The 20598-nt window shown below is 37.5% G+C and overlaps 1 protein-coding gene across 1 annotated transcript in view; it reads right to left on the bottom strand.

Annotated features, from left to right (window-relative positions):
- ADCY2 (adenylate cyclase 2) overlaps positions 1–20598 on the bottom strand; it is a 211461-nt gene that overhangs the window by 24313 nt on the left and 166550 nt on the right. Inside the window, exons 16-17 of the mRNA XM_032684184.1 lie at positions 12267–12404; positions 3377–3496 (exon numbers count right to left, since the gene is read on the bottom strand). Of these exons, the coding sequence (XP_032540075.1) occupies positions 3377–3496; positions 12267–12404 (258 nt within the window). The remainder of the gene's footprint in view (positions 1–3376; positions 3497–12266; positions 12405–20598) is intronic.

The raw sequence follows: 20598 nt of genomic DNA, 5'->3' as shown, positions 1-20598 counted from the left end.
AGACATGTTATTTTCAGACTGCTGTTGACTTGTTGATGGCACTACTTTTGACAACCTGAATCATTAATTTTGGAGGATCACTAAGAAGAATAATTTTCACGGCACTCATCAGACAGAATTGATCTGCCATCTCAATCTCTCCTGTTACTGCAATTTGATTGAAGATCTGGTTGAAATAAGAAATAGATAGAACTATTGTTCAGAATCACCAAAAATAAAACTACTCTGATGGCTGCAATTCACAGGAGGTCACACTCCAATTTCAGTGCTGCGTAAAAGTAGCAGCATCCATTTTTGACTCCGTAAGGCATTCTGTTTTCCAAAAATAAACAAGGCAAGGCAGTCTTGAACCCACAACTGGATGCTGTTTGACAAAGACCAAGAAACTTTCACGAGGAACAATCTCTGACAGTGTTCCATAAGAATACATAGAACAGATTGAAAATTTCAGACAAGGGTTGATGGAATAGAGAAGCGTGGTACAGCCACACATTTAAGAATGCAGACTGTGATATTGTGTATTGCAATGCAATATTTCACTAAGCAACAAGCAGATCTGCAGAGCTGGCAATACACATAGCAGTGAGGCTGAGTGGGTGCAGGCCCATAGTCTGCTTAGCATGTCCCTTGGCTGCAGGATAACCTTAGCCAGCTCAGCCAATTTATCACAACCACGGAGCCTGCAGGCAGTTCCCACTCTGTAGCAGCGGTGGTGCCACCTCTGTGGCCTCGGCTTTGTCTAATAGTGCATCAGGAAGTTCTCATGGATGTCACTTTTGTCTCAGGGTAGAAACAGTGAATAGAAATGATTCCTTTTAAGAAAATCCTCTAACAGATCAAAAGAGAGAAAAGTACTGGGTAACCTCTCCACAGGCAGAATCAATCTGCATCTCATGTACAATTCAGGGTTCTCAGCATCTGAAAAGGTGTAACTCCATCTATCCTGTTTTTCCCTCTTGTGCTAGCTCAAATAAAGGGTATTTTAATCAATACCTTACAGAGTCTGAGTGCCTTTCTTACTGAGATCACAGGTCTGGTGCCTTGCACCCTTAGGATCCAGCCCAGTGCATTTGGTCTCTTAAAATTTAACACCTACATCAGTTCTGTGGGTATAAAGATCTTTACTGAAATAAGAATGGATTCTACACTCATGTCTATAGGGAAAAATTTGAGAACAGACATTATTATAACTTTTATTTATTTAACATGTGGAAATGGCAGCACTGACACCAGACTGTATTTTGTCACAAGAATAGATATGTATATCTTGAAAGGTTCAACCTCTATTACATAGAAACTACAGAAGCATCATAGCAAAACTACACAAACCTAAACCCAAAAATGTCCCTATAACTTACTGTGGAATCTTTGCTAAGTCTTTAAAAAAGCAAGCAATACAAGTCAGAAAAGTTATTTTCAGAGATGAAAGAGGAGGAGAATCAATGACTTTGTTTCAAAATGAACTTATTTCAATTGGCACTAAAACAATTCCCAAACCTCTTATTTGCTCATTTTAGATGACATAGTCAATAGATCTGTCAGGTCCACTATCATAAATCATACAAAGTTTATTGACAAGAATAAAGCTTATACCTAACACACAGACTCAAAATATTGAATTTTTAATTTAAGGAAACAAACATTTGTCATCCTAAGTATTCAATACCTCATTCAGTGAAGAGAGAGGAATTTTATTTCCAGATTAAAAAAAATTAATATAAAAAGTGGTAACTAAAACGGAATTTACAGCTTTTTCAAGCTAAAAGTTATGCAGTGTGTGAGGATGAAAACAATGTGTATTTGAGAGATGTTTTAAAGTTTTTAAAAATTTTGGCTAACCTAAATTTTTCATTTACTATTGTCAGAAGTGAGATTTGAATATAATTTTTTTGTGCCAGTTTATCAAAAGTTTCTTAGATGAAAGATTGTGTTCTAATACTTAAAGACAATATAAACCATTATTTGCTAGAAATGTGCCAATCACAAGCTGACAAACACCTTAGTTATACACGGGAAAACAAATGAACAAAGAAACAGCAGGCTGAATCTTAGCAGTAAGTATAATTTATGAAAACTACATCCTTCAGATGTTTGTTGGAAAACTTGCTGGTAAAAAAGAAAACAAAATGCCTTTCAAGATGCTCAAAACTATAACAAGAAATAGAAAAGAAGATGACTAGAAAACCTGATAACTAAAGAAACAAACAAATATAAATAAGCACTGGAAAAATTTATTTCTATATGTATGTGAGTGTGAACACATGCAGAGGATGGGAGAAGGACTGTATAATTTCTTTGTCAACAGGATTACTTGATGTCAGACCAAAACTAAACATAGGCACCTATCCATACCTGGTGGCATTAAGTTAGCTAAAGCTGAAAATAAGAAACAGAAACTAATCTTCCTCTGTAACTTCACCAGGGAGATGATGAAAATCTGTAAGTGCTGCAGTTACTGCAACTGCTTTTTTTCCAGGAGAGTTCTCTACATAATTAATATCAACATCTTGCTTTTGTGTGTGCCCGGGATTGTTTTGTTTGACCTAGTGAATAGCTGTTCCATTTAAAACATACTGTGTGGAAATCAGCATACACCACTTTGGTAATGGTCTCATTATTTCACCATAGAGATACAATAATCTCCCTTCTCCTCTTGGTGACACCAGCTTATTCATCCAAAGACTGTTGACCTATTTTGATGCAATATACAGCTTGTTATGTTCAACTGCAGGTCTTTTGTGATCCTTTTAAGAATAACAGCTCTCTAGGAAATAGTTCCCATTTTTTGCAGCAATGTCCTCCCCCCCACTTCTTGCATGCGCTGTTATGCTTTTGTTCACACTAAGACATCTTCTACAGATCAGTTCAGATCTTTTAAACAGTTTATATAGTGGTTTATATGAGTGTTTTATTTTCATCCCTCTTACCCCACCTCTTAATCAAATATGCAATGACAGAAGTGTGACAATCACAGATTTCACACTTACTGTCAATGATGAAAATGGTGAATCTTTTCAGGTCAGCCACTGGTCCTTGTGGAACCTGTCTGCAGATCAACCTGACTTTCAGTGCTTTGCAGACGCTGTGTGTTATCCCAATATCTTGTAATGCGTTGACACGGGTGAGCTATACTTCCTAGTTATCATGCTGTTTCCTGCTTTTTTAACCTGACATTCATTAAAACCTCTATTCTTAGAAGTACCAACTTCCTTTAACTTCCCACTTACTTCGAATGCAGTTGCAGGTGACTAAAAAAAAAAATCAATCTTTTACAGCAGTCTTAAAAACTAGTGGGTGTTTAACTTCAAGCAGATCTGGCAACAGTCAATTTAGTGTAATTGTTGTAAACAAACAAAGAAATGTAAAATGAACTTACCGGTAGGAAAAAACAGTTGTTTTGTATACACCACCGTGTCTGATTACTTGAATTAGGAAAACTTGCATTTGAGGAATTAAGAACTGAGGGAAAAGCTATCACAGCACTATCCAGGAAAAACTAGAAAAAAACCAACATACAATCCATTAGCTTGACAGCTGCTTAAGGTCAAAACAGAGAACAGAAATGGAGAAGCAGAGAAAGCCTTGCCAGTAACCATTCAACTTTGGTATTTCACTGAAAACTTAAATAGTGAAGGGGAAATGACATTACACGATTACTTGTTCAAGCATCCTCAAACAAAAAAACTTCGTTAACTTTCATCTGACACTTTCCATTTGAATAAAAGACAAAAGGCTCTTTGTTACATTACTTTCATATATATCAGAAGCTCACACACATAAGAGACAATGATGAAATAAATTCAATATGAATAATTCCTTGGTTTACCTCAATTGAACGTCCTATTTAAACATAGGAAGAACTAAAGAAAGAATGAGAAGTATTAACTGAAGTTGGTTTATGCAGATGTAATAACATAATAATGTTGGCAATAATACTAATGTCAATGGAACTAATGTCATTGAAACAGAAAAGTGTATCCAGTATCTCCCGGGTCATCAAATTCAGTCAGTTACCACATGGGAAATCATCATCATACAGACCCCCTTGATGTAGTGATCCAGTGCTTTCTTAATGATTTAGATTTTGGTGACTACGTTAATACCAGTAGTTTGAATCTCAACATTTAAGTTCTTTCTACTTTTAACCACTATTCATGGCCAGTTTGCATGTTTTTCTTCTTGTGATAATCTTATCCTTTAGCTTTCAGATAGCTCCCTTCTCTCCCTAGTATTTACATTCCTAATACTTAATGCCATATCAGTCTTCATTATGTACATCAATCTATGTTTTTCTAGTTTCTTTCCTGAAAACAAGCTCTTCATTTCCCTAACTGTTCTAGTAGTCCCACTCTGTACATATCTCTTTCAATTCCATCTTCTGGGTGACCAAAACTGCAAACACACTTTTATCAGTGAGTCATGCAGTAGCACTAGTGCTAATTCTGCAGACAATATGTTTTCATACATTCTAGAATCATAGAATCACAGAATAGTTAGGGTTGGAAGGGATCTCTGGAGATCACCTAGTCCAACCCCCCTGCCAAGGCAGGGTCACCTAGAGCAAGTTACACAGCAACATGTTCAGGTGGGTTTGGAATGTCTCCAGAGAGGGAGATTTCATGACCTCCCTGGGCAGCCTGTTCTAGTGCTCTGCCACCCTCAATGTCAAGAAGTTCTTCCTTGTGTTGAAGTGGAATTTCTCGCACTTTAGTTTATGGCCATTGCTCCTTATCCTGTTGCTGGGCACCACTGAAAAGAGTCTAGCACCATCCTCTTAGCACCTACCTTTGAGATATTTACATATATTGAATAAATTGAACATATAAATTGGACCTGCACATATAAAATTATGCTCCTTTGCTCACAGCTGCAAAACCTTAATAGCTCACTGTACCTCATGCAACTAGGGCTCAGACAGATCATGAAGCTATAGCTGTTTTAATACATTGCTGCACACTGACATCACCCCAGCCACTAACATCATGCTCAGCAAATGTGAGGTAGCTTTCCTTCATTGGGACTCTCTAAGGCAAATGCAGTTTGTACTTATCGTGAGTTAGGAGCAGCCACATGGATGGTTATTGTGATTCAGTTGAGTTGACATTAAACCCACATAATTAATTAAAATCCTGCACTCATCGCATCTCTATCTGATGAGCTTCCAACATGTATCAGAAATTCTTGACACTACTCTGTCAACCCAACCATAATCTTGAGCTCTGCACTATGAAATTTAATTCTAGTTCTTTTACTCAAATCCTCAGCTGACTTCTTTCTTTCTGAAGTCCCAAGCCTTCCCTCACAGACACTGACTGTCACCTTAATTTCATTAGTAAATTTCACAGTCCCTCTTACATACTAAATATGAAAATCCACACTGGGTTGACCATATTAGACCGTAGTAGACCACAACAGAGCTCCACAGGTTGCCTCCCTCTCATGCGCTGTTCTCTGCAGGTAGTTAGTGTGTGACCCATCTCTAAATTCTTTCCCCATCTCTGGCTTTACCTACTATTACAGAGAAAATCAGCACAGTTTCAGCACAGATCGACCAAATACGATCAAAATGCTTTGTTGATTTACTAACACTAGAGCTGGTCAGCCACTGCTCTGTGCAGCCAAGTCTTGAAAACTTCCAAGGATAGAGACCCCACAATCCCCCTTGGCAACAGTTGCAGCACTGGAGTACATGCACAGCGACTTTATCTTTTTAGAGACTATCCAATCTCCCATGCCACCATAACTGGTGAGTGCCCTTCGATACATTTTGTGGCACTGCTTAGAAGAGCTTAAAACCATTATCTCTGTTAACACCCCTTCAACACAAGTCCAAGGTTGTGGACTTGCAAATGTTATCAAAATGCCACCGACTGCGAATACCAAGTTGGCACACTTTGTACACTTGCACCTTCAGGTTATGTTCCTTCACTAGCATACTTTTCTGACTATATATGTGAAGCTACACATAATTAACCCGCAATCAGTGAACTATACAGCCAGGATCAGTATCAGTAACACAACAGATCAACCATGAAAACAGACTCTACAAAATCTTAATAAACACCTACAGATTTTGGAACACCCTTCTATAACTGATCTCAAAGAGCGCTAATGGCTTGTACATGCATGATTATATGCACATCTGCCTCTTCTCACAGGATGCATGGGTGAAACACACACACTCTTCTGGGAATGGAGGTTACCCTACCTGCACACTCCCCTGTAAGGAGATGTGGGTGCTCTAGTTTCATGTGCAGTTGTGCAACTCCCTACAAACTGTTAAGGCACATGCTAGAGACAGAGCACCCTGTGAGTTCCTGTGCACAGACAAACCTGAGGTGTGGGTCCCTGCTCTTCACAGCCAGCCTTGTTGCCTGCCAGGTACAGAGCAGGCAGCTCACAGTATCTGACAGGGAGGCTGCTCTTGCTGACTGGGGTAGAGGTGTGATGGCAGAGGGGAGACTTAGGATTCTTCTTAAACCAGGTTTGGACAGTCAGCCATTTCCACTCATAGCTCTATCTCCTGTTACACATTTCTGTGTTTCTTTTGTACTTCCTTTCCCATGATTTCCTTCTTTACTTCAGAATTCTTTTTGAAGTTGCTTGGTTACTTTTTAAGCCAGCTCAGGCCGCCCTTCCTCTTTAACAGGAACAATTTTGGGCAAAGGCCTTTCAGGCAGCTTTAAGCATTTAATCCCCTGCTTGCCTCCAAGTATTTAATAGCTGTTGTTAACAAGGGCATTTGCCAAGGGTCACCCACTAACCGTGCATATACTTTTTCTGTAAACATGAAATAACTATTTAGTTTTAGAATCCCACCCTATGCATGTCCACAGAGCAAAAAATTATATAACACAAAGAACTCAAATGCAATTATATTATATAAACATATATGGTACATATATATTTACATATATATTAATTTACATTAAAGTATTTTGGTTTTGAACTTTATACAGGGCATTTCTGACCTATAAATGTTACCTGTATACACAGAACGCTGGGTGAAATATGGTGTATCTATGAATACTTGAATAAATATAAAAAGGGAAAAAAAGGATACGGAAACGTTGTCACCTCCCATGAGCTAAACAACACTTATTCTGAATGATGTGTTTGTACTTGTCTTTCTTGTCTCTCATCACTTACCTACATCTGCTATGAAGCTTTGAAGATATATATTGTTCTTCAACATAGTATTTTTTGTAAAAGTCAATTCAGTCCTACTAAGCAGTCACACCTACTCAAATGACTCAAATGAAAGCAGTATTTTTTATGAATACCTATGTTTTCCAGGGAACATCTGAGCATGCTACCATTAAATTCTCATTTTAACTTCACATATTCTAACAGCTTTTTCTTTTCTTATGTTTGTATAATTTGCAATTCTCAGTTGTGAGTTTTTTGCCTCACACAATGAAAATATCTGCTGTGCTGCTATTTATTTCAATAGGAGCCATGTGGTAACAGACCCTCTCCTCAAAAAGAGGGATAAGCAAGTTAGTGCATCTCTCTTGTTATCTGACCAAGAATCATCAAAAGACAACATACATACATAATACACTAATATAGATCTCACAAAAGAAAAAAAAAGAAGCCATATTTCTCACTAAGGTATGAAAGTACCTGGATGTCAAATGCATATCACAGCTTCCTTTGAAAAATGCCAGTTGGTCTGGCAGTTGAATCAGGATTTTTATCCACATATCCCCACATGAATACCTCAAGAATACTGTGGAGAATCCAAAATTCTGGTATTATTTCTCCTCTTCACAAGCTCATAAGCAGGAATTTAAGGAGAGCCTGGATGCTGAGATATCAGTTAGCTAGAAAAGGATGATGAATATCTAGAGAGTGCAGTGCATTTAGCAGAATTTTTAGAGCAGTTTGGGTTTGTACAAGATTTCTTAGCTTCAGAGTGTTCATGCATCTATATGATCTATATGAGAGACATGTCATGTGGCATGTCTCTTGTTAATAGTCAAAATGTACCAAATTCAAGTTGCTCAATAATTTCATTTTTTATGAAAGTTTGTGTGCCAAGTGAAAATACAGAACTACCTTTGTGCTACCATGTATTCAGGTCCCAGCCTCCCTGTAGAGGCAATATGCAGTGGCAAGCCACTGCCTTGTTCAAAGCTTTCACCAGCACCAGATAAGAGAGATGAGAAGCCTGCTGGGCCTTTACAGACTCAGATACCACCATGGTGTTTGATACATATGAAGAGATGCTCACTTACGAGGTTTCATCTTTGTTGGTCTGTGGAGCAAATGGTCATGTGACAGCAAGACTCTCCCCACACACCTGAAAGACACCAGAACTGCTGCAAATATTTCAGAACAGTGTCTCACCTGCTGCTGCATCCCTGCTAATGTCATGTACCTAGACTGATATTGCTTTCTGTAAATTTCCTAAATCCTATCTATAATCTGAAATAGATTTGTGATGGGGCCCTGCAAGTACCACTTAAATAACATGACTGCAGCTCTGCATTCCTCTTTCTCCTTCCAGTTCCCAGGCCAGGTCAATCTCTAGGCAGTGTCTGCTTATTCTCCTTGAAAGACATGCATTAGGTACTCTCCAAAATAGGGGCTTCAATGTGCTAGGCACTGTGGGGATATATAATTAGAGCATATCCGCCAAGGACCTTGCTTATTAAAAAGGTCAGCAACTGTATTAAGATTCAGCTCCACTAAGTGGAAAGTATATTAAAGAAACCAACTTTCCCCTATAAGAATGAAAGCGGGCTTGCTTAATTATTTGTCATTATTTAAACACATGATATCATTCATGACTAGAGGGGGCCAACACTTTCATCATTTAAGGCAGCTCATGCTCACAGACATACATTAACAGTGGAGTAAAAACAGTCAAACCTCTGTCAGTCTTCACATTTCAAAAGACATATTCTTTAAGAGGAAACAGTCCAGTTGCTAAAAATTCACTGAATGAAAAGACAGGAAAGCAAGTAATATCCAGAGGAGGGCCACAAAGATAATCAGAGGGCTGGAGCCCCTCTCCTATGAAGAGAGGCTGAGAGAGTTGGTGTTGTTCAGTCTGGAGAAGAGACAGCTCCAGGGAGACCTTATAGCACCTCCCAGTACCTAACGGGGCCCTATAAGAAAGATGAGGATAAACTTTTTAGTAGGGTCTGTTGTGATAGGACAAAGGGTAATGGTTTTAAACTAAAAGAGGGTGGTTTCAGACTAGATATAAGGGAACATTTTTTTTATGATGAGGGTTATAAGGTACTGGAACAGGTTTCCTAGGGAGGTGGTGGATGCTCCGTTCCTGGAAACAAAGTCAGGTGGGACAGGGCTCTGAGCAAACTGATGTAGTTGAAGATGTCCATGCCCATGGCAGGGGGGTTTGAACTAAATGACCTCTTAAGGTCCTTTTCAATCCAAACTACTCTGTGATCCTGAATCTTAAAGTTGGTAGTCAGAGAACCTTCCTGGGACAGTATAGCCCTAAGATCCTGTTTCTGTGTCAAGAACCATTCATGCATTTGATGCAGAAGTCACTGAAACCAAGAGCTGTTCCAGGATTCTTTCATCATGCTGTGTTTCTTGAAATCACATGAATCCCAGAAGATGGTGAGGCACAATCATTGTATGCAGTCATTCATTCACCTTCCAAGTATCAACCCTTTGCAGTCATGCAGTCCTACCATCTCTCTGAGATGTCTGGATTGTTCCCTGCAGGATACGTTCTCATGTTTGGTTTAAAGAAGGTCAGCTTGACAAAAACAGTTTTCCTCAGCCACTGACTTTTGTCCTACTCTCTATATAGCAACAGATCTGATGCTCATCCTCTCCCTTCAGCTAAGAAGTATTTGATACCTATGTCACATTAGCTGATTTTTAACTTCCCTCCACTGATCATGACTATATACCTCTCGGATGCGAAGACCAGATTCAGATGTCTGTGGAAACAGCTAATTTGAAGTAAAATTGCACCCCCATTCTCTTCCAGTGTTCCATGACCATACAGACTGAGTTTTATTTGACATTTTGGTCTTAATTATGATTTATTAGGTGTGGGAGGGTTAGACACTTTCTATCTCCATTAAATCTTAATGGCTACATTTTGCCTTTTTCTGCTGAAAGAGTTCATGGAAATAAATGCAGTTAATGGACTCCGCTATTAAGTACATGTTGCTGGGAGATATAATAATGATACTTCAGAGTCTCTCCCACAATTTGCTATTAATGTTAAGGAAATGCAAATTTCACAATCACATTTGAAGTCATTTTTGCTAGTCAAACTATTAAGGTTTAGTTTCAAGGGGGGAATTGTACTTAAAATTATCATCTCATGAATATCATGGAACACGATTATTTGTAACACTGTAACATTACTGATAAGGCACAAAGACTAAAATATAGCCTACTAGGTTTCACTATAACATTTAGTCCACCTAAAATTGGACTTGAGCCAACAAAATTAAAACCTTTTTCTAAAAATAATGTACTGAACAGCTGCTTTTTTTTGCTAGAATGCCTTTTACTAGTTGAAGGCCAAATTTGAAGTGGGCTGTACACGCTAGTAGAACTTTAGTCTAAGCAAAAAACAGTTACTGACCATATTTCCTTTTACATTTTTTAACTTAATAAATAACCATATGCATGAATTCTAACTCAAAGTATACTTTAAACCCAAGTAGGCTCTTTCTTTTCCTCTTATACATTTATAGAATTCAATATAAGAGAAAGTCTAATCTGATACTCATTTCACAAGTTAGTCCATCTCTAGGTTTTATCCCGTTGTATATAAATAACTTTTGCCTGGACGAAGGTTATAATTCAAAAAAGCATATAGTCTAGAGCTGAGGACAAAAGGTCATGGGGAATCAATAGTTTTTCAGAATAACTGTTCCCATTGCTTACTGCTTTCACTGATGAAAAGTGAGTTTATTACCTCATTTCCAGCCATTGCTTCTTTGAGTTTCTCCTCTACCAGCCTTACACAGGCAATTAATTTGTTAAATTTTAAATGTTGAAAATGGAATTATTATTGAGTCTATCTTCTCTCGTCCAAAAAAGTAGGAAAAAGAAAAATCAGAAAACCAACAAAAACAAGACTAAAAAAATTCAACAGTAAAAATGGAGAGAAGGTACTACCAGAATTTTCAATTGTTCACATTTAAAAGCCCACATTACACATAAAGCCCACATAAAGCCCTCAGATGACTCTAGTACTTACAGTAAAAAATGACTGACTAAGAGTCCCCTGAAATGTTGTGGGGAAACAAAACAAAACAGAGTAGGTATTATCAACCTCTGAGTCCTTTCTGAGCCTCAAAAGTACCAGCAACTCAAGGAAGAGCTAGAGTTGCAATTTCAAAAGCACTGAAATGCAAATCTCACTCACTTGAAACATGACTAATATCTATGCATTAATGTTGTAATGAAAACATTACCTAAATAAGTATTAAGGAGTTCCTATTTTGCAGATATAGAACTGAACTGGAACACCTTCACAGCTTTACGAACAGAAACAGCCCTAGCCAACAGGACAAAACAAAGGAAGTTTTTCGATCCCATATACTGCTCATCTCATTAGACAACACACCCTCAAGAACAAACAAGATCATTCAGATTCATGCTTTAGGTAAACTAATGACAGATCTAATCTATATTTGCTATAGTTACAATAGAATAATAGAATTACATAGATTTTTCCTACTGGAAGAGAAAAGCACAGGTTAAATGACTAAAGCAGACATAAGCCCTAACAAATTTGTAGTTCAGTACATCTGAAGTTTTCATGTAACTCTGAAATTTTTTTCTTATTTAAAAAAAAAGAGAAGCATGTGAAATCAATAATGTTGGGATTGGTGGAGGAGTGTCACAAAACTGAACAGAACTTAGTTTGTTTCCCACAAAGTCTTCTACACATTCTGTGAGGAGATACTTCACTCCTTCAGCAATGCTCTGTTTTTCTAAGCAATGCATAGATGATCAAGGGACTTGCACAATTCAGACCTGGGATTTAATTATTAATTATAAATAATACTTTTCTTTAACATATTGAGCCAGGTTCTGAGCTCTTGCTGAGCATCCCTTATGCAGAGGCTCTCATTGTACAGTATGTTTTCTGTTGCTCTGCTTTACATTTCTGTCTCTGGCAATCATTATCATGTAGGTTCCTGGCATAGCCACGGGCCAAAAATTCAACATCTAAACAAATACTGAACAAAAACAACAACAAAAAAATCTTAAAAGAAAAAAAAATCCAAGAAAAATTACTCCTTTTCCCTTACCATGTTGAATACAGCCATGGTTAATATTATAGCAGTGGTTGTCAATGTAAGAGTGATCCTTGGCCAAGGACGGTTTGCAATTATTCCAGATGATTTCAGGATCCACAACAATGAAGTTGATGCTTTCTTGCTACATTGCTAAGTGCAAACGGTATAGAAAAGAGGAAAAAAATAGCTTTAGTATATTTAATTAGTATTAAAAAGAGTAGAATTAAGAAGGCTCAATATTGAGGGTAGCATTAATCTTGAAACAGTCTACAGAAATATTCAACTATTATAGTCTCACAAGAGTTACAGAACATGATTATACACAAAATTAAGGGCAAATTTAGTTAAAATATCTGCCATAATATCAATTCTGTTAAATAATTATAATTTGCAAGTACCTTATTAAACATTTTATATATACTACTAATAATAGCAAATATAAAGTTGAGAGCAGTGTCATTACCTTTAATATCAGTAAAACCCATGAAAATGAACTGACCTGCCTCACCTCAATTGAAAGGGTCATATTTAGTGGCCTCTGGAAACATCAAAATGTAAATAATGACTCTGCAAAGTCTTTGATAGAGAATAAAGGCTATATACCTAGATACATCCTTGGCAGCCCACAAAACAGTAGAGTGTCTGGGTTTTCCTTTCATTTGTTTGAAGTCTTGTTTGATAATTTTAAGTGAAAAATTAACTCTGCAAAGCAAATCCACCTTCCCTAAAACTATTCAGAAAGTAAATAAGCACACAACAACTGGACTTACAATTTGATACAAAGACTATTTAATGAATAGAAATTTTTTTCTTACATAGTGACAAAAATTAACAATAAAAAACTGACTCATTTAATCTGTTTCCAAAAACACATTGCAAAGCCTCCATTCACACATGCATGGTGCCTAGAGGCACAAGAGGCTCACACAGAATAAACAAGAATTTGTGACACATCCAATAAATATTAATTTTCCCAAAACTTTAGCAATGAAGAGATAAGGCTGCCTAGAAGCATCTTGTGCCCTTTCAAAATGTCAAATTCAGTTATAGGGAAACCTCTGTAAAAAAGGCAATGAAAAGTTAAGGAACATGACAGTCCCACAAAAGTAATTGCTTTTTTTTAACCTGTTTTGTCTATTTACTTAATATTATCAGAGATCACTTTACATATTGTTTTTCACCCCAGCCACAGCAATCAGCAGAAATGCAAGCATAGCCAGCACCAGAAATGGGAACTCAAGCACTAAAACCGAACAAACATAGGACTTAATTTGCAGCACTGATCCATCAGTTCAGGTTCAACAGCTATGGAACATCATGCTAAATTACACTACTACCCAACACACGTGATGGATTTTGCATTAAAGTCTTTGTCATATATCAGATAACTATTTCCCTTCTAATTATACACTATTCGAACAAGTCCACTACATATGCAGAACTTTTTTTACATATTGTTTAATAGAATAGAACCATAGAATCAACTGGGTTGGAAAAGACCTGCGAGATCATCAAGTCCAACCCTTGATCCAACACTGCCGTGGTTACTAGACCATGGCACTCAGTGCCACATCCAGTCTCATCTTAAAAACCTCCAGGGATGGTGAATCCACCACCTCCCTGGGCAGCCCATTCCAATGTCTGATTACTCGCTCTGTAAAAAACTTCTTCCTAATATCCAAATTTCCTTTTTTGATAGGGAGTTTTGCATACTGAATTCAGTTTCTGAAAGGTTAAGACACTCACTGGAATCTCAAGGATGGACAAAGAAAAAGTAAAATGCAGGCAGCTTTTACACATACATTACTCTTTCATATTAAAAAACCACAAATACGTAAACTCAAAGGACCTGCATTTTCGAGCAAAAAATTCCTACTCAAAAGCCCTTTTAAACTTCAAAACTTTGTTCTTCACCCCTAAGTATATAGCAAATTTCAATATAATGGGAATCCACATGTAGATTTTAGAAAAGTTTTGTCGTCCTTCCCACTTTAATACAGTAAAAAGCACAAAGCCTTGATTACTGCTCTTGCTACAGAAGGGGAGTGTTCCAATGGATGCAGGGAATGGATCTGTGTGAAAATGAATCATTCAGTTACCTGTCTAGTCTGCCTAAAACCCAATGAGTCAGTGAGTACAGATTTACAGCAAATTAAAACAGTCATGAAATCCTACCTTAAATTACGCTTTGCCTTTATTGTAGCTCACCTGGAGCTTTACTACAATTTCACCTACATTGTTCTGGGATTTTTTTGTAAATTTAGAAGTAGCTGGGATAGTTTAAGCTGTATTAGGGACAAGACTAGCCAAGTACACTGAGGAAGTATGAGGAATATAAAGTGGATAAGAAATTCTATAGATAAAGCTGTTCACTGTGTTCTTCTTTCTGAATCACGTTGCAGGGAGCTATACTGTGTAAGGAAAACCTGCAGGATAAGAAATTCCAAGAAAATAAGCTAATGATGAAAATAAATTATCTGGTTTAACCCGGATATATTTTACTATGAATTTTACTGGTTTTAGGTTATCTGATGAGAGGCTAATCAAATTAAACACAAAGACATGGTGATGATCAAAAGAACAATGACAGATGGTTGAATCAAAGTAACCTCATCAATGAAGAACAGAAGTCACTGAATCTGCTGCTCCTAAGACTATTGGAGGAGAATGTTGCAGCCATGGTTTCTTATGGGAAACCTACCAAGAAGACTCAATGAAAAAAACTTCCTTTACAGGATTCCCTCCAGACTAAGGATTCCCTCCTTAGTCTGCCTAAAAGGATAGTGGGTTGGCACAGGATACTTAATTTTGCAATGGAGCAGAAAGAAACTTGGGATTGTATCAAACATTATGGTGTATTTTAAAGCAATTGTGGGTATGTGGAAAACTTACATGATGTTTAAGGGACAGGACACAGGAGAGGAAACAGAGGCATAAACGTGGATCAGAGAGGAACGGAGGTAAATGAAGAAGAGAGGGGATGAAAGGAAATGGTTGCAGGTGAACACTTGTCTAAATGAGTCTGTTGCATATTGTTATTAAATTCTATCCCTAACCATCTACTGTGTAAGAGCAGCCTTTGTTCTGAGCCTGCATGTGTGCGCATGCCAGCAAACTTCATGCTGGACTAGACGGCAATTAGCACAGGATGAGTGCCAGCCACTGGAGAGAGATCACATATGTGAGGCACCTCAGGGCTGGGTAACACCAGCTGAAGTGTCTCAGACCAGTCCCTGGGGAAACCCATAGGGCGTGAGGGGGAGTGTGTGTGTAACCACTAGGAAAATTTAAACAGAACTGGCTGTCAAGTAGGAAATTTATCTTTGGAAAGACCCAAGATCTGAGCTAGTCACTCTGTAAAGCGGACTTTGCTAATGTATTTTAGCAAGAAGGAACTAATTGGACTGATTTTCTGCATTTCCTTAAAAAGCTGTTTTTCTGCTACCATTAAAGAAAAAAAGAAAGGCAACTTTATCCCTAAGAAAAAGTCTGAAGAACAACACAGATCTCAGGAAACAATATATCATTCAGTCAATGTCATTAATCAATAAAGATATTCCATTCTTTTCATTGCTGTTGCTAAAATTACAGATACTGCTGGCTCTGACCTAAAAAATATTTGCGTGATGTTAGAGGGCAACTTCAAAAATGAAGTTGTAGAGAGTTATTTCCACTTGTCAAACAGAAACATACCATAGCTCAGCAACGTTTTTCTTACCAGGCTGTTAAATGTTCAGCTGCCCACTGAGTTTGTTAAGCCAATGAAGGTCCTGAAAAGAAAATTTGTGACAAAACCCTAGAAATCTTTAAGCCATTGAGTAGACAGTCTTTGGAAAACAGGAAATAATACACTGTTAACAGATTTGCTGAACTTCTTTTCACTTTTCAGCAATCCAAATCCAGTCCATATGTAGTACAACTGCAGCAGCTCACTACTGCTAAAAATTCAGGGAACCTCTGGAATCAGAACTGGAGTGATAGGGTGATCATTAAATTCAGACTTTTAATAGCACTGGCAGAATTATGCAGCTTTATTTTGTTGATTCAATAGCTTACATCATGTGCTTTTTGTTGTGAATGTTATGTTTCCTTGGCAATTTTCTGAATAAAATGGAGAATGAGATTACAGGAAGAAAGTAATCATTTCTTGAAAGCACGAAAGTAGGATAAGATACCTGATCTCAGTAGCATTAGATTCTGTGTTCATTTTAAGTGGAGCTGGCAGAATATTGTTCAGTGTTTATCATTTACCAACTAGAAATAATAGTTATTTGTAGTATGAGAGGTGACTAATGGATTACCTTTTCATCTGAACATGTTAAATCTGATATGACAGCTTAGTATGATAATGAGTAATAACTTATTTTGAATATTCAGGACATTAAAATGTATCCTGTGTTGTCTTTCCACACACAAAAATCTACTTCAGCATTTAATAAAATGAATGCCGTCTTTCTGAGTGAGATCAAGGAACTGGTGAGAGAATTAATTGTGACAGCTATGTTGTAGATGAAAGACAGTGTCGTAAGAGCTGTCACACTTCTTCATATGCTAGCGAAGGTTGGAATATCTTCACTGAAGATCTCTTATTTACAGAAAGCTGTTGAATCACATTTTCTATCAATTTATTATTGTTCTTTTCATTTTGCATTCAAATACAACTTGGTATTTTACCAATACTGATGTTACAAAAAAAAATAAATCAAGAGAAACAAAATTCAGAATTTTTTTCACATGCTTGTTTACACTCAGACTTGAAGAAGACACCAAAGTTCAAACCCAAAGAACTGGCTGACAGTGGACTTAAGCCTGGAGAAGGGGGATTTTGCTGCATAGGCACAAGTTTTTACTTGACATACTTCTTAGTGGTCCTAATGTTGATTAAAAGGATCAAAGTACTTCTAAAATGAGTACTGTAACACCAAGCTTTTGAACTCAACTGTGGCACCTGTAAATCTAAGCCAGGCATTTTGAATCATACGGAATGAATCATACAGGTGAAAAGTCTACTCAACTTACATTTCCTGCAACTGGCTGGACAAAATCTAGAATACTGAATAAAGAAATAACAGCAAAAACTAAAGTTTGTATCACATTTTTAATTTCATCGCACTTTGCAGTGTTTATTATCCTTCGCAAAGGGTCGCGTTAAAATGGCCACATGGTTCACTTCAACTGTGTCATTCAAAGGAAAACGTGTCTGTGAGCTGCATAAATATGCCTTTAGGCAGTCAGAGTTCAATCCCGGCACTTCCTGTACTGCTGTCTACCTTCAATAAAATACACAGTCACTGTGCTATATGCTACTTTAAGGTAAGATGTTCTCAATCCCTCCCATCAAAGCTTTTCTATTTCTCAGAAATTTTTAAAGAGCTACTGGGTTTGAGAAGAATCAAACCTGAATGACTTTTTAAAGACAATACTCAGGGCACTAAAGTAGAGGAAGAAATTCGAAATGCTATGTTCTACGCTGACTGAGTCTTGATTTCCAAGTGAGATGCTACCATTCAAAAATTGTCTCACACAACAGAAGCCCTGATCTGTGACCATATTGCAGGACTAACACATCACGAATATCAACTTGCAGGTAATATATGTAAAAAAACTTGAAAACCATCTGGAAGCTCTCTGCTTTTGTCCTTTTAAAATTAACCATAGGAAAAATAATTTGCATACTAGACTTATTATAAGGAAGCACACTTGGATATCTCTTATTTGGAAGTAACTTACAATCTCATCTTGGGCAAAGACACAAAAAAGCAGCATTACTGTATTTAAAAAACATTCAAGCTAGTCTCATCAAAAAATATTAAAGGAGAACTTATTAGCAAAACAGACATAAGAAACTCATTCACCAAGATAGGCAAGTTCTCCAGCTGGTCACCATCATGTAATGTCATAAACATGGTAAGAAAGATTTTTTTACTGACATCAGTACATTTCCAAAAATTCCTGAAGTCTGAACATAGTACTTAGTGGTGATGGATTTGCTGTAGTAGTGCCTGTGCTAGAAACTCATCAGAATGACTTTTAGGTTTGATGAGCCTCTTTCATGGACCCTGCTGTAGGTGCCAAAGTGCCTCTCTAGGTTTTCCCTTCCTTCCCCCATCCCTGTTTTAATCTTAATTTACAAGCAAAGCCTTATATTGAAGAAACTAAAGGGCCTAGATCTTTCATCTGTATTGGTGTTAAGAGACACTCACATAAGAGATAAAATTCCATGTCAAAAATAATTTTCAAGTAGCGTTGGTGCTGATATTCCTTTCCTTGCAGAGTTTTTAAATACTTTAAGCGTATACTGTCTTTCTGACTGTTAAGTACCAACACCAATTGCTTTACAGTAAAATACAAAGAAAAGGTAAAGATTGTGTTTCACTCTTTGTACAGTGGTGTGGCGTAAACAAAGTGCTCTCTCCAGCAGGGACAGGGCTGCTCATGTACCAGCTAAACTATGTCAGATGCTTTGGTGACCTCAACACAGAACATCTTTGTCAACTGTAGAGGTAGTTATTTTCTGATGTTTATTTTGTTGGTATTGTGTTCTGCTAATTCCATGGTTCAACTGGGTATTTAAGAGAGACTATAAACATGTTCAGATGAGATGATATTACTTCTATCTTCCCTATTAGCTGAAGTAGTTAAATAGGTTTGCAAGTTATAAACATATACAGCAAAAAGCTATTTCATATTAGTGGAAAATAACTGGCACAAAGAGTATGTCACATCGATTAAGTGCACCCATGTCCTAGGTAATGCAAAGAGATTTTTGAGATAGTATTTGAATCAATGAACATGGAAAATCTGCTTGAGACTAATATTTCTTTGGCTGGCTACCTCAGCCAGCCCAGAGATCTTTCCTTTACATGCTTGGTGTGTTTTTTTTCTATTGATTGCATTACATTTTCTGATGTATCATTTAGGTAACCAGATGTCTACTCCCTTGCATTCACATCAGGAGGTAAAATACATTAACAGTTACCAGGTCTGAGGCACTTCACACTCATTCTATGAATCTGTCTGTACTCAAGGAAGATAAAGAGAAGAGACACAGAATATACATGAGCTAAAGGATCATCACTGCATGGTCCTGTTTCTGCATGTAATTTGGGAAGGAAACCTCTCAAGGAAAATTCAAAGAAAATATTCAAAATTAATAAAAAAAGAAGAGACTACAATTAAAATGTGAAAGTATAAACCAGAAAGTATCTTTACCAAAAAGACTCATAATATTCAGATTTTACTCTGAATACTGTGATTATCTAAAAAACTAACAACAAAAAAAAGCATAGGCACAAAGAAAGAAGTAATTAGAACATAAAATATATAAATTCCTTTCAAGTTTCAGGACATATGCCATTTTAGCTAGGACTGAGGAAGGTTCAATGTCTATGGCCCAAGACTGGCAGGGAATAAAACACTCCAAAGGCAGGCTCTGGACATCTCCTTATTTGTGCTACTACTGTGCTGCATCCTTTGATGGAAACATTCCTATTCTTCTTTAATGACTAATATGATCACTCCACACTAGATTGAGCTGACCACACCAGTGCCGCTGAACAGTAGAATCAATTAAGAATAAACTCAGAGTGAAAGAGTGAGCACAAATCTCTTGGAATATTGTAATTAAATTCTGTAAGAGCTAGTAATTTTAGCATTACAATCTGGGTGAGTTTTTTTCTCTTGCTAATGAAATGAAAATTAGAGAAACTTGTTCAGTGTTGGGTTTTGTGTGACTTACTCTGTGGTGGTGACAGCCATTTGTAATTGGTGGAGACAGAGAGGGTTGTGTCAAAAGTACAAGCACATAACACATGACAGCCAGATGTCCTAACTTGAACTTAGATTTTGCTGTCTTCACTGGCACTACAGGTACCATTCTATAATCTTGTTAACAGTCCTGTAAATATTTGACTACTACTGCAAGTTTATGTACCAGATGCAGGGGCTCAGGTTGGTGGTAGGGCCTGACCCTGGTCAGGCATCCCACGGGACAGCAGTGCAAGAAAGAGTCAGAAGTGTTGGGCAGAGAGAAGAGGAGGGAACAAAAAGAGAGAAACAAGGTTGGAGGAGGGGGTACTCTATGCTGGAGTAGATGGCCACACTTCAGCCCATGGAGGACACATGCTGGAACAGGTGATGTTCCTGAAGGAACTGCAGCCTGTGGAGACCCTAAGATGGAGCAGGATGAAATTGTGAACAGAAGAAGCAGCAGACAGAAATGCCCATGTACCAACCACTCTCTACTCCCACTTGTGCTTCCTGAGGAGAGGTAGAAGAGTCTGGAGCAAAGGAATGAAGCTGAATATGGAACAGAGGGGACTAATGGCGCAGCTTTCATATTTGG

This window comes from Chiroxiphia lanceolata, chromosome 1, assembly GCF_009829145.1.
Source record: "Chiroxiphia lanceolata isolate bChiLan1 chromosome 1, bChiLan1.pri, whole genome shotgun sequence".
NCBI classification, from domain to species: Eukaryota; Metazoa; Chordata; class Aves; order Passeriformes; family Pipridae; genus Chiroxiphia; species Chiroxiphia lanceolata.
Note: the sequence above shows the minus strand (reverse complement) of the source record. Positions and strands in the feature narration are given on the sequence as shown.